The sequence below is a fragment of the Artibeus jamaicensis genome, unplaced genomic scaffold, assembly GCF_021234435.1.
Source record: "Artibeus jamaicensis isolate MK-2021 breed Jamaican fruit bat unplaced genomic scaffold, CSHL_Jam_final contig_233, whole genome shotgun sequence".
Classification (NCBI taxonomy): Eukaryota; Metazoa; Chordata; class Mammalia; order Chiroptera; family Phyllostomidae; genus Artibeus; species Artibeus jamaicensis.
Genome location: NW_026521486.1, coordinates 7,080,850 through 7,095,609, shown reverse-complemented (window position 1 = coordinate 7,095,609; position 14,760 = coordinate 7,080,850). Strand labels below are relative to the sequence as shown.

At 56.9% G+C, this 14,760-nt stretch overlaps 1 protein-coding gene across 1 annotated transcript; it reads left to right on the top strand.

Moving 5' to 3' along the window:
* Positions 1-2,146: 2,146 nt before the first annotated feature.
* On the top strand, positions 2,147-13,146 carry MAFF (MAF bZIP transcription factor F). The gene is made up of 4 exons (XM_037160124.2): positions 2,147-2,242; positions 2,869-3,102; positions 10,862-10,928; positions 11,513-13,146. Exons 3-4 carry the CDS (start codon positions 10,893-10,895, stop codon positions 11,951-11,953), a joined length of 477 nt encoding a protein of 158 aa, XP_037016019.1. The 5' UTR covers positions 2,147-2,242; positions 2,869-3,102; positions 10,862-10,892; the 3' UTR covers positions 11,954-13,146.
* Positions 13,147-14,760: the final 1,614 nt, after the last annotated feature.

The window sequence follows — 14,760 nt, the reverse complement described above, 5'->3', positions numbered from 1 at the left end:
AGTTAGCAGTCCTGTCTCCTTAACTCCTTTAATCTGGAACAGTTCCCGTCTTTCTCTCTCCTGATGCTGGCGTTTTTTAAAGCATATGGCCCTGTCATTTTGTAGAACGCCTCTCAATTTAAATTTGTCACACTTTGTTTCCTCACAGTCAGATTCATGGTGCGGACTTCTGGCAGGAATGCCAATGGCAGGGATGTTGTATCCTTTTCGGGGCGTTGTGTAGGGGAAGAGGTTTGGGTGAGTCCCATTACTGGCGACACTGACAGTGGGCGGTTAGTTAAAGGTGGCATCTGTCAGGTTTCTCCACTGCAGTTTCTGCCTTTCCATTTGTAATTAATCATTGCCTGCGGGGGCAATACTTTGAAACTACGTAAATATCGCGTTTCTCATCAGAACTCTCCTAACCCTTGGTGATTCTCACCAGGATCCATCGATTGGTACAGTGGTTGCCCAGTGGTCATTTTCTAAAGTCATCATTCCCTCTACTGGCAGAGAAGCTTTCCCTTCCCCTTAGTCATTCATTTATATTAGTGTGGACCGCTGGTGTCTTCACTCATTCAATCGTTTATAATCCGTCATTGCTGTAATTTCTTTTGAAGCTGAAACTGTCCCAGACTTGGCTAGTAAAAAAGCCCTTCAAGCCAGAAAGCTTCCACTTTCAAATATGACATTGCACCCATGTTCCTTGACCTTGACCAAAAAGGGAGCCACACCTGTGGGGAATAGTCCCTGGTGGGTGGTAGATACTGAAGTCCAGACAACCTCATTCAATTCGAGCAGGCCGGGGATGGGAGCAACAGATTTAGGCAACATGGCACCCAGGGGTGTCGTGTGGTCCACGAGGGATTAGTTCACTAGTTGAGCACCTACTATGGCCTCAGCCCTAGAGAAGCTCATAGAGTGTTCAGGGTACAGGGGACCAACAATCACAAATATACAGTTTCTAAAACCGAGAGCTTTTGTGCCCCAAGAGGTAACACGATTGGTTCTCATAGATATATAAATGTAGGGCAAGTAGGCAATTTGGGGGGAGGTGGTCAGGAGGGATTCAGTGCCAGATAAAGCTGCCTTGTTATCACTGTGGGCCAGTTTGCAAATGAAATCCCGGGCCTTTGGGAGGGGAGGGATAAACGTCACAATCCCAGATGGACCAAGGCTGGGAGGCAGGAAAGCACAGCAAGGGCTCTGAAGTCAAATTACATTCTGTCAAGGGAAGGGGAAGACTTGCTGGTGACCAGGGCTCCACGCACACAAAGACCTTCCAGCCGGCGAGGCCCTGTTCCTCGGGCAGTAGAATGAGGTAGGGGCTCTGATGTCAGCTGCACAGAAGAGATGGCTCTTGGAGCAATGGCAGGCACTTCGGGCAATGGGAATGGCAAAGGAAAGAAAGAATAAGTGGCCATATTCACCCACTTAGCCCCCAAGGCGGCCTCTTCTGGGTAGGGCTCAAGGCACTGAATGTATCCCCCCATCTATGGCTGGGCCCTACACAGTTAGGCATAACCCCGAACATCTGGACCAGGAACCAGCCAGACCTGGACTCAAACTGCAGTTCTTGCACCTTTTGAGCTGTGTGACTTTGGCAAGTCACTCTACCCCTCTGAGCCTCCACTCATTTATTTCCTCAACATTATTTTCTCAGCCGAGGGCGTATCCTGTGTTAAGCACTGTCCTGGGCACAGGGCGTGGGGTGGTGATCAAGATAGAGAAGACTCTACTCTGACGAAATATCTGACTGGGGAGGAAAGACACTAAATAGTAAGCAAACGCATAAACAAAACAATGCCCTACGGAGTTATCGAGGTTCTAGAAAAACCAGACTTTATAGGTGGGGGCTCCTTTAGCCAGGAGGTCAGTGACATCTGAGCTGACCTGACAGATGGGAGAGAACCAGGCAGTAACCAGAAGAGGAAACAGCACATGCCAAGGACCTGCAGCAGGAGTGAACTTGGTGTGTTTGAGGAGCAGTGAGAAGGGCAGTGGGGCTGAGGGGCAGGGGTGAAGGCAGAGGGGCCGGCGGGAGGTGAGGCTGGAGAGCTGGCAAGGGGCCAGGTGGCTCAGGGCCCTGTAGGCCAAAACGTGGAAGGTAGTATATATTCTAAATGCGCAGGGAGGCTGGAGAGAGGATGAAAGTGTATGGAACAATCTGATCCTTGCTTTGAGAGAAACACTGTCTGCAGTGTGAAGAAAACCTTGGAGAACAAAGCAGGGAGGCTGTCCGGAGGCGGCTGCGGTTGTCCAGGTAAGTTGATGGTGACCGGATGTGTGGTAGTACCGGGGATAGGGAACCGCTGTCAGGGGCAGAATCCTGTTGGAGGCAGAGATAGGCGCAGGGAGGAAGGGAGAAACAGGGATGGAGCGAGGCTCCTGGGATTGGGCCTGAAAACTAAGATGGGGGAGACTGAGAGTGTTGGTTGCCGGGGTAGGGCTGACATCAGGAGGCGGATTTTGTCTGTGTAGAGAGTGTTTGCCGTCCCCGTCTGGCACCTGCGTGGAAGGGGCGGTGGGCACTGGAATCATGAGTCAAACTCAGAGAAGCGGCTTTGCTCTAGAAACACAAATTTGTAGCTCACAGGCATATAGATGGCATTTGAAACCACGGGATCGGATGAGATCACCGCGGCAGAAGGTGTAGGTCGAAAGAAAAGGTCTGGGATTGTCGACTGTAAAATGAGCCCAATGACACCTTCACCCACGCGGCTTTCGCGAGGTGTCACGTGAACACAACCAGCCTAATAGGGATTGAGAGTCCCGGGGCGGGGCCTAGGCGTGGGCGGGGCCTAGGTGGGCGGGGCGGCGGAGTTGAAGAGCCCAGAGGCCGCTCCGGGAGGTGACGTCACCGCATGACTGGGTTTTTATGAATGAAAGGAATCCTGTGCGTGAGTAATTCCGGGAAGCTCGCCTTACAACTTCGCAGCGGCCTCCAGCGCCTCCCGCCCCACAACAAAACTCAGCTTGTCGCTCTCGGAGCCAGGCTCAGAGCAACCAGCGGCAGGGACCGGAGGGCAGACGGACCAGGGCGCGGGCTGGACACCAGCTCGGACGGCAGGCAGCAGGACTCGCGCGTTCCAGGGGCACCAGGAGAAGCGGATCCAGAGAAGGGTGAGGGTCTCGGGCCCGGGACGGGAACCGGCGCGTGGGGCCGAGGCATCAGGGTCTCCTCGTCCCGGGTACGTGCCTGGGGCGGGGCGGGGTGCGAGCCCGCTCAGTCTGCGCTCCAGTGTACCGACCGCTCGGAGGGTTGGCGGGAGGGGAGGGGCAGAAGTCCGGGGAGCGAGTAGGGTCAGAAGCGAGCTTGGCGGGGTGCGGAGGTGATGGGCCTCTTCCGGGGTGGCCGGCCTGGAGGCAGCGAAGCCCCGCAGGAAGGGGCATCGCGGGCCGGAGAGCGTCAGCGTCTGCCCAGGCGGGGCCATGGGCGGTGTGTGCACGTACGTGACTCGGTGAGAACAGTCCCTGGACTGGTGCCCGCAAGCCGGGCGTGCTCGGTTTGTTTACGCAGGGCGTGTGTGTGTGTGTGTGTGTGTGTGTGTGTGTGTGTCCCTGGCTTGCGTCCTGAGTATCCTGCCTAATGCGTGTGCGCGCGCGAGGTGTACTGTAGAGGGAGGGAGGGAGAGGGGAGACAGACGGAGAGGCAGCCCGCGCACTCCTGGGCGGTCAAGCACCGTAAGGCCCGTGTACCAGCCCTGCGTGCCCTGGAAGGAGTGTGCCCAATGAGTAAACTCGGGATAGGGACCTGAGCTAGGGAAGCGGCCCGGTTCGTGGTCACACGGGGTTTGGGAATTCTCAGGCTGTCCCCTTTACACTAGCAGCGCTGGTGCAGCCCCTGCTGTTGCGGAGTTTCCCAGCGCTGGGGCCATGTGACCTCGGTGTTTGTCCCCTGACCTGAGCTGGAGCTTGAAGCCACAGGGTGGGACAAAATACCAAAGACCCTGCCCTGCAGGGCTGGGGGTGAGGCAGGTGGGACCTCTGGCCTGTCCTTCATCCCCAGGGTCTTCAGTCTCAGGAGGAAGTGGATACTCATAGCAGAGTGGGAAAGAATTCTGGGCTTCTTCTATTTGGTAGCTACTCTGGCTGGTCTGGGTTCTGGAGCTTGTACCTGTTGGGTCTGGGAGGGTGAGACTGGAGGATGGGGTGGAGCTGGTTTCTGTCCTCCTGGTAGTTTCAGTTACAAGTGGGACTAGTCTGACATACTTGTGGATGGCGGGACCTGAGGATCTAGTTGAGGGACTGGGCCAGCTGGACTTCCCAGAGTCCTCATCCCGGGGAGGCATGGTCAACAGGTAGTGGGGCGGGTGGTCTCAGTGCACGAAGGGCTAATGAGCGAGAGGTAGGGGCCCACTCTAGCCCTAACCCCCTTTATCAGCCCTGCAGAAATCTCCCATTTAGCCCGGTAGCCTGAGGGATGGGCCGGGGCTAGGGATTCCTTGGTTCTATTCTACCCTCCCCTTCTTCCCAGCCATGGGGCTACAGAATCCCGAAGGGTGGTCAGTGGAGCTTGCTGGGATGAAGAACGAGATGACCTTTTAACTTTGAATCTCTGAGCCCTGGTGGGTTCTGCTACCTCAGTGGGGAACCTCAGCACCCCCATCTGCAGCAGGAACTCGGGACATCCAGGTGGCAGGATGGGGGTACAAAGGGGGAGGTACAGCAGCCTCTACAGGATTTCTCCCAGGAGAACTGTGGGAGAGAAAGCAGAGCCAACAGCCCTAGGCCAAGGCCAGGGATGTCCAGGAATGTGTGGGATTCGAGGAAGGGAGGTGCGCCTCCAGATCACAAGAACCAGTCAGGCCATCCTCAAAGCTGGGCAGGAAACACCCCTGAGTAGGGCCGGGGGTCCGAGGACAAGGGGAAGGGGCTGGGTGGCTCAGTCACTGGTGGGAAGCTGGCACTGAAAGCCTTGACCTCCCACTGGGTCGCACCTGGTCTCCACGAGGGCCTGGGACCCCATGTGGGCTCCCTTGGCCCCTGTGCCTCCCTCAGTCCTGATGCTTTTAGCCTGTATTGCCAGGGGCCCTGTCCTGGACAGATGCTGGTGACGCGACCATGACCAAACCAGATCCACAGCCTGCCCTCTGGGAGCTTATAGTTGACGAGAGGAGGCAAAGTTGAAGGAAGAGCTGCTGAACTAAAGACAAAACCACAGCGGAGCTGGGTGGTATGAGAGGGAAGTCCCTGGGGCTTGCAAGTATACAGTACAGGCACACCTCATTTTTTTGTGCTTTGCTTTAAAAATTGCACTTTGCAGAGACTGTGTTTTTTACAAATTGAAGGTAACCTTACATGGAGCGAGTCTGCTGGTGCCATTTTCCAACAGGCTCCCATAATGGTTAGCATCTTTTAGAAATAAAGTCTTCTTTAATAACGTTGTTTTTTTTTTTTTTAAGACATAATGCTATTGCACACTTAAAAGACTACACTGTACTGTAAACATAACTTTTATATGCACTGGGAAACCAAAAAATCCTGCAACTTGCTTAATTGTGATATTTGCTTTATTTCAATGGTTGGAACCACACTCAGAGTATCTCCAATGTAGGCCAGTAATGGGGCTTCAACTTACCTAGGGAAATCAAGGAAGGCTTCCCAGAGGAGGTGACCAGTGAGCCAGGTTGTCAGATGGAGTGAGTGATGATGATCTGTGAAGCCCTAAAAGGCTGAGGCTGTGAGTCATCCTTGGCCTTTCAGGGCGTTCGGGCCCTGGCACACAGTAGGTGCTTCTTGGCATTGGCTGACTGACTGAATGAATGAGCACTGGGTCCAAGAGGATCCTGGGAGACAGTGGACAAAGAACATGACTGAAGTTCGAAGGCCCCACTGTGTGGGCTGGGGGGGTGGCTGGCATCACGGGGTTTTGAAATGGGCTGAACATAGGTTTGTAGGTTTGTGTCAGTAATGATTCTCTGACCGCCTTGGGGAAAAATAGATGGTGGGGTCAGAGGTGGAGGCGGGCAAGACTAGAAGCCAGTGAGGAGGCAGCTATGGTCATAGTTCAGCTGAAAGAGGAAGTGGTCCCTGGCTGTGCAGGTTGAGCAGGGGAATAGTCAAAGCTGCTAGTCTCCGAGTATCTTGTTCTCATGCCCCTGCCTCCAGGAAGCCTTCACTGATTTCCTTTCTTTCTCTAGGATCTCCACTGTGCTAGTAGTCCTGGGGCTCCATTCCAAGCCAGAATCTGATACTCTAAACTCCAAGATTGTTAGGCTAGAAGGTACCTTGGGCTTGGTGGGGGTCCGGCCTGTTGGGAAAGTGAGGCCCACAGAGAGGGAACTGTGTACTTGAAGTCACGCAGTGAGTGTGAGTGGGCTGCAGAACTGGAGCTGGATTCCCAGGGCTCCTGCTTTCCTGAGGTGCTGAGCCCTCCCAGCTCTGCTCCCCTTTCCAGCAGGGAGGAGGCTCCACCAGTGCTGGCTGCCAAGGCCCGGGGAAAACACATTTTTTCCCTCTGTCCTCACAGAGGAAGCAAAACGGTTCAGCAGCCAGAGAGGAGCCCATGCCAGTGGGTGGGCCGTCTGCAGGATGTCCCTGGAATGGACTGAGGGGGGGCAGGAGGGAGGGGACTGTGGGAGGCCTTGTGGCTGCAGACTGGGCAGGGCAGCTGTCAATCTCCCAAGAGCAAGTTTATTCTTCATGCCTCCAAAAGAATGTTAGGAACCTGCAGCCACTGGAGGTTTCTCTGCTGGCCTCAAAGGGAAGAAGCTGTGTGTGTGTGGTAGCTGGCACTGAGGAAAGAGCCCTGAGCTGGGGTTCAGGACTCCTGGGTTCTAACCCACCACTGCCACCAAACAGCTGCTCAGTTGTTTCAGTGACACAACGAGGAGGTTGGCTCAGCCACTGTCTCAGGCCCAGGGACTACCCGCCATACCGGCCAAGGCAGCCTGGCGGAGGGTCCAGCTCCAAGGTTGCTAGCAGCCCCTGGCCTGGGGCTGGAGGCCGAAAGCCTAAGTTCATCAGAAAGTTCCCCCTTCTTGTGACTTTCTGTGATTGCCTGACTTTGCTGACCTAGGGACATTCCTGGACAAACATGAGTGTCTCAGCTGACATCCAGGCTGTGGGTGAGGGGGCTGAGGCTAGACAGGAGGAGGAGGAGGAGGAGGAAAGGAGAGAAGAGCAGGTCTAAAAGTACTGAGAATCGCAGCCGACCCAGTGGGTGGGACCTGCAGTCACTGTATAGAATAGGGGGAGGGATGATGGCGAGAGAAGCCAACCACCTGCCACTTCTGGTCTCATCTAAGCCACTTGTATTTTACACACTAAAGCTTCTGTAATCGTCCCCACTTTACAGGTGAGGAAACCAAGGCCCAGAGAGGAGAAATGACTTGTCCAAGGGGCCAAGCCCCCAAGGTTCTGCATCAGCCATAGCACCCAATGCTTAGCACCCAGCACCCAACAGGCTCTCAGTTAACCTATGTAGGGAGAGGCTCACCCTCTCCCACCAAGTCTCTCTGTATCGCCCAGATTGCCGGTGTCACCTAGCACCCAACTCCCCCCACAGCTGGCAAGGTGGCCTGGCTGTCTGCATGCGTTTGCATATCCCTGGCAGACCCCACAGGAATCCTGGCACATCTGAGCGTGTGGCCTTAGAGACTGGCCAGTCCAGCCTTCTCTCCACAGAGATGGGGAAACACAGAGAGGGTGCCCTGCGAGGGACATACTGGGAAGAGGCCTGAGGCCAGGTGTGGCCTCAGTCCTGCACTCCACCCTGTTTTAGCTGTGTGACCTGGACTGCTCTACCGACCTCTCTGGGCATTATCCCACAGGGCTGTCGGGAGGATCAGGATTCGGTGGTCAGACTCCCTCCTGATCTGAGGGCTGGCAGCCACTCCCCTGCTGTGTGACTTCAGGCTAGAGATGTCCCTCCCTGGGTCTTCTCTCCTTGCGTGAAGCCAGGAGTTGGGGGCCTTTCCTGTGTGACCCCAGCCAGTGGGGAGAGGCCAAGTAGGAGGGAGACCCCAGTGATTGCTACAGGCCAGGCCCCTCCTGGACAGACAGCCTTTCTCATGACCCCTCAGATGCTCACTGACCTCTGCCCTTGGCTCCACCAAACCTCTGAGAGCAGGTATTATTTTTACAGACAAGTGGAGACCCAGAGAGGTGGAGTAGCTTGCCCAAGGTCACACAGCCTTGAAAACAGAGATGGAACTCAAACCCAGGCCTGACTCTTAATCCAGTGCTCCTTTCCTTATTTCCCATGCCCGACCTGGGGGCCAAGCATCCTGAGGACAGAACTCCTGCTCTTGTCCCCTCCTCCTAGCATCTGGTACCAGCCCTGCCATGCAGACGCCAGGAAGCAGATGAAAAGGAGGAAGAATTGGAGATGCAGCCAGGAGGTTGTTCCTTTGATAGTGTTCAGCTGGGCTTGGGCTTGGCACTTGGTTTGGACACCGACAGACTAGGCGACGGACGGTGTCAGAGACCGTACCCGTCCACCTCGCAGTGATGCCTGCTCTCTGCCAGGCCCCACCTGGTGGCCTCAGCACCCAGACCTGCCTCGGCCTGGTTCCTGCTTGTGGAGCTCCCTGCCTGGTGGGCACACAAGGAAATAGACTGGTACAATGCAGGGGAATACCTTACAAGCCTAGGTGTCAGGGAGGGCTTCCTGGAGGAGGAGATGTCTACAGCCAGGGCAGATGGAAGAGTAGGAGTATGTCAGATGAAGGAGGGGAGAAGTGTCACAGGGCGTGGGGTGGTCCAGAGGCAAGAAGCGTGGCGTGGGAGGAAGTGAAAGAAATTCCGCGTGGCTGGAGTGCAGAACGGAGGTGGAGAGCAGTGGGAGATGAGCCTGGAGGGGGGCCTGGACCCTGTCTCCAGGGTAGTAGGGAGCCACGGCAGGTCCACATCTGGGTGATGATGTGGTCAGACTCACATGGTGGAAAGATCCTCTGAGCACAGCGTGGAGGATGAGTGGACATACCAGGACCTCCCTGGGAGGGGGTGTGTCGGGGGAAGGTGGTCTGCGCTGAAGGGTAGCATGGGGAGGGGGTGGATGAGGGTCTCATGGTGTCCCCTCACAGGACAACAGGTTAGGGTCCCGACTTGGGACTTTCTGGGCCTCAGTTTCCCCCTCAGCTCTGCCACCAGGGTGTGGGCGGCTCCGAAGACCCCCCTGGCCCCAGGGCCAGTGTGGCTGCCTCTGTCAGGGGATCTCTCGAAGGGCCGACTTCCCTTTCCTGTGCCAGTCCTCGCTTCCCTCTGAGCATCAGATCCCCTGGCTGCGTGGGCTGGAGGGGCTGGGGGATTTCTAAGAAACCCTGGACTGTCCCCACCTCGGCCTGAGTCACGCGGAGAATTCAGCAACCATCACTTGAGCTGCTTCTGCTCTGCGCCAGGCACCACTCTGAGCACCGGGGATACCACAGTGGACAGGACAAGATCCCCGCTGCCCAGAGCTGGCCTGCTAATGGGGAGGCAGCCGCTGAACAAATAGGTAAAATATGTGTGGGTGACAATAACTGCAACACACAGAGTGAGACGTACCATAGAGAAACATGCGGTAGGGAAAGGAGGGTGTGAGCGTGCACCCGTGTGTGTGAGCATGCGTATTGGGGATCTAGCGAGAGCATGAGGTGTGGAGACCTGCAGGAAGCGAGGAAGCATACCCTGTGGCTATTTAAGGGACGGGGACACGGGGCAGGTGGCAGAGCCAGCACACAGGCCCTGGGGAAGCCTCACGTATGGAATGTTTAAGGAGGTGGGTGCAGCTGAAACGGGGGGAGCGGAGCAGGAGCTGGAGTCAGGCGTTTGCAAGGCCACATCATTAGTGCCTCATGGGCCACCGTGGTGACTTGGGCTGTCATCCAAGTGACATGGGAGCCACAGGAGGGTCCTGAGGAGTGACATGATCTGACTTAACCCTGTATCACCCGTGGGGAAACCGAGGCACGGAGAGGTTCACTGATGCGCTGGAACCCCACCACTGGTGAGCGGGACAGCCTCTGAAAGGCCCCAGGCTGCCTGGTGCCCAAGTCTGGGAGACGCCTGGCCAGCCAGAATGGGTCAGAGGCCAGGCCTGCAGACAGCTCAGGCCACCCAGGTCTGGAGCTGGGGTTCAGCTCCTGCTTAGTGAGGACTGACGGGATGCTGGTCTCGGTCGCCCTCCTGCCCGCTCCTCACCTCCATCGCAGTCCCATGGGGATTAGCAGAGGAGGAGGGGGAACTCTGGGAGACAATGCCCTTCCCAGCCCAGAGCAATGGCCACTGCCCACGGAACACACCTTCCATGTCTCCCCAGTGCCAAGCGCATGCCGGCAGTGCTGGACTCGCTCCAGACTGCCCCCAGGCGGGGGAGGCGTTTCCAGAACACAGGTCTGAATGAGGGGGATCTGTAGAGGGGAGAGAGCGGGGGCAGGACCTACCGCATTTTGCCCGGGTGCTGATCGAACTCTGTGAAACATCACTGACCAGGACACGTGCTTTCTGTGTACTTTTCTGAATGTAGTTAGTGCTTTAATGAAAAGATTTTAAAAGTAAAACAAAATACACATGTCCGGGCCCCGCGTGGAGGAATGGCTGGGGCGGTGGGGGCGCCCTCCTCTGGTGCACACTCCCTGAGAACTTACTACGTGCCAGGCGCTGAGTTCGGCACATTGATGTGGCGGTAGGACAAGGCCTTGACCCTTGTGGACTCAGCATTTTAGTGGAAGGGAGGTGGGGGGAGGGGAGACATACCATGAACAAATCACCAGACATCAAATAACTGCAGCAGAGGTGACTGTTAGGAAGGTCAGCAAACGGGGTTAAATGACAGGACACCAGCAGGTGCCTTAGCCAAACAGACCTTTTGGAAGAGGGGCCCTGAGCAAAGACATGCACGAGGAAGAGCTGCCATGGGGGGATGAAAAGTGACCTTGGTCTCCTCTCCCCCCAGGTCCCACCCCCAGAGGGCACCTTCTGCCAGCATGTCCGTGGACCCCTTATCCAGCAAAGCACTGAAGGTGAGGAGGCGGCTCCTGTCCCTCCCAGTCCTGCCCCCGCCCCGCCCAGCCCCTGCCCAGGCTGGGCTCCCCATCTCCGGCAGCCCAACCCACTTCCCCTTCAGTACCTGGAATCCACAAAGCCGCCCAGCAGGCATCAGACATTCATGAGGTCACGGCTGGAAACCAGGAGACTGGGCTCTGGCCTTGGGCTGTGTCCCCCACTTCCCCCGCAGGCGGTCGCTTCCCTTTCTGTACCTGTTTCCCCATCAGAACAGTGCCCGCTGGGCTGGAGGACTTTAGAGGCACTTTCTTGGGCTTCTTTGGCTGAGTCCGAGCCTGGTCGCTGGGTCAGGATTTGAACTGAACTCCGGGGTGGCTCCTCGTGAGTTCTGATCCTGGTTTGGCTCGGTTTCCCATCTGCGGGTACCTGCCCCACTTGGAGGTCTTGGAACAAGTCCAGCCACCACCTCTATGCCTACGGTGGGGGAGGTGTGGGGAGGTCCCCAGCCCCTGATGCGTGCCAGGCCCCGGGCTCAGGGCCCACAGGCAAGGGAGCGACCCTGGACCTCCATTTCCCCATGCGCCCACCGTGCTGCCTGCAGATCAAGCGCGAGTTGAGCGAGAACACGCCGCACCTGTCCGACGAGGCACTGATGGGGCTGTCGGTGCGCGAGCTGAACCGGCACCTGCGTGGGCTCTCTGCCGAGGAGGTGACACGGCTCAAGCAGAGGCGCCGCACCCTCAAGAACCGAGGCTACGCAGCCAGCTGCCGCGTGAAACGCGTGTGCCAGAAGGAGGAGCTGCAGAAGCAGAAGTCAGAGCTGGAGCGCGAGGTGGACAAGCTGGCGCGCGAGAACGCAGCCATGCGCCTGGAGCTCGACGCCCTGCGCGGCAAGTGCGAGGCCCTGCAGGGTTTCGCACGCTCGGTCTCCGCCTCCCGCGGGCCAGCCGCACTGGTGGCGCCGGCTAGCGTCATCACCATCGTCAAATCCGCTCCGAGCTCGGGCCCCGCCCCAGGCCCCGCCCCCGCCGCCTGCTCCTAGTGCCCACTGCACCCTGACGACGCCCCACCCCAAACCACGCCCCCGGTCCCCAATCCCTTCCCGAAATGCCTGAGCACAACCTCTGTCCCCAGGTGCCACTTCTCTACAGCCACCAGCGCCTGTGGTTATCACAGGTCCTCTCCCCAGACCCTGCCTTCCTCGTGCAGCCCTTGACACTGGGACCTAATAGCCCTGGGAAGGGGCGACTTTGGTGAGATAGGAAGTAGGGTGGGGTTGTGGTCAAGGGGCTCCCTTGGCTGAAAGTTCAGTCTTCTTAGACCGAGAGGATGGGATACAGAGCGGACTAGGTTACAGAAGAGCCATAGAGGAAAAGAGGGCCACCCTTCACTTTGTAAACTTTGCTCAGATTATGCCAATGGCCCCTTCCCAACCTCCTGGGTTGCAGCGCTAGGTCTGGCCCTGTAGTTATCTGTGGGACTGTCCAGCTGGAACGCCGATGCTCCCACCTCCCTTCGGGCCTGCGGGAAATCACCTGGTCAAGCCCCGTGAACAGGTGGGGAAAGAGGTCTCCCATGGATGGGCCACGTATGCTTAGTAGTCAAACTGGGTCTCCGAGCCAGGTTCTCCCACTGCTGCCTGGAGATCCCTGGCTGTGATTCTCAGGGGGACACTGGGCTGGGACTGAAACCGGTGGAAGGGCCTCTGCGGCCTGGGAGACAGTGGTGAGTCAAGGTAAGAGAAGCAGAGGGAGAGAGAAAGTGACTCCGATGGAAGAGAGGGAAGGAGCTGGCCAGCCAGAGAGAAAGGGGAGATGAGAAGGCCGATCCTACAGTCGTACAGCCTGGGCTGAGGGGTCCCCACCTCTTCCCTGTGACTGTCCACCCCGGGTGGGGGCTGACCACGGTCATTGATTATTTAGGGAAGCCCAGCCCCCCCCCCACTGTTTATTTATTGCACGAATAAGTTATTCTTCCAGCCGGGGCCCTAGTGCCCAACCCCTGGGAAAAGTGGCATGGGGCCCTGAGCTGGACTTTATATTTTATATCTGCAAATAAATCACATTTTATCTTATATTTAGGGAAAGCCGGATAGCAACAACCAAAAAAAAAAAAAAAGTTAAAAAAAAATTGCCCGGCCCCCAGAATTTATTTATTTTCTGACTTACAGTAAGCGAGCTACCCGCCTTCTGTATTTTGTAGACTCTGAATAAAGACAAGTTCTCTATTTCCACAGTGAAGAAGTGTACGCCCTGGTTTTTGGGGGGGTTCTAAAGGAGGGGCCCAAGATGCAGTTGTGCTTTCCCACCCCAAAACGGTTGCTCCAATTTGCAAATAAAAACTATGCTGCCCTGGCAGACACCAAAAGGCTTCAGGTTCGATCCCTGGTCGGGGCACATACCTAGGTTGTGGGTTTGGTTTCTCGCTGGGGCGCGGCGGCCTGGAGGCAACTCATCAGTTTCTCTCTCCCGCTGTTTTTTTTTTTTTTCCCTCTCTTCCCCCCACTTCCTCTTTTCCCCTAAAACCAATAAACATACCCTTGGGTTCGGATTAAAACAACAAACAAAAAAGCTATGCACCATTGTTACTAGCTCTTATGCAAGCTGGGGTGGGCTGGAGGGGGACACCCGGCCAGGTGGTGCCCAAACATCTGTCCTTCCATGTGGGGCCTGAGCCAAGGACCTGCCTGTGGAAGACCAAGCCGGGGACACAGTGAGACACAGGGTTAAGTTTCCTGGGCATCTCCTCAGTGAAAACACAGTCCCACCCAGAGAGGAAAACTCCCAGATTGAAGAGTCATCTTTCCAGCACTTTCCCATGGAGGTCTGACTTTCCACAGCCAAGTAGAAAGTCCTCCCCGCATGTTCGGGAAGGCACCGGCAGCAGGGAGAGAAGTGGTTTCCTCAGTCCCAGCCCGCTGGCCTGAAATGCAACTGTGCCCCATCCCAGGCCCGGGCGGACGGAGTCCACTGCTGCTCAGGGAAACCGGGGTTTGAATCGACAGGAGCATTTTCTTAGCTGTCTGACTTTTGATGCCTCGTTTAGCTTCTTGCAGCCTCGATTTACCCATGTGTACCAGAAAGGTACTCTGGGGGGGTAGGGGTGACCAGCGCTGGGACCTGGAGGGCTACAGGCTTGAACACAGTAAAGCTTTACAAGACCCCGCCACTGCAGTGAGGGTTGCTGCGAGTCTGGGAATGGGGGTGAAGACGGCAGAGCCGGGAGAGGTTGCAGAACGTGATAGCGGAGGAAAGGCCCAACCACGTGGAGGGGCGTGGTCCACAGGCCTCACCCAATCCTGTGATGCCGAGCTCAGGCCCCGGAAAAGACCACCGGAAGCTGCAGGAGGATGAGCTAAGACTGGGAACTTCCCCGCCCCCGCTGCATTCCCGAGTGCTTAAGTCAGCGCTGCCAGGCCCCAGAAGGCCTGCGGAGGTGGCGGCAGGGCACCTGCCCTGGTGAGTGGGGGCAGTGCCTGCTGCCCAGCAGGCTCTGTTCCAGGCCTTGCCCCTAGTGGGAGGCACGGGGGGGGGGGGTGGCTCAGGGAAGCAGGGATGGTTTGGAAAGAGTGAGGACCCTAGGAACTCTCAACTCCCTGAGAGACACCTGCCAGTGGGCGGGGAGGTGGGTGCCAGAGCCACCCCTATATCCTGCAGGCCACGTGGGGAGGGGGCGACACTGTCCACTGGAGGCCTAGACCCCGATTTTAGTCTCTGACAACATGAATCCCTCCATCACCTACACATGACATTGGGAAAGGACCACGGTTTCCTAAAACACCCCTGCCCACACCACAAAACCCACCCCGACACACCCACAGGGGTGGGAAGAGGCAGGGGAAAAAACCTC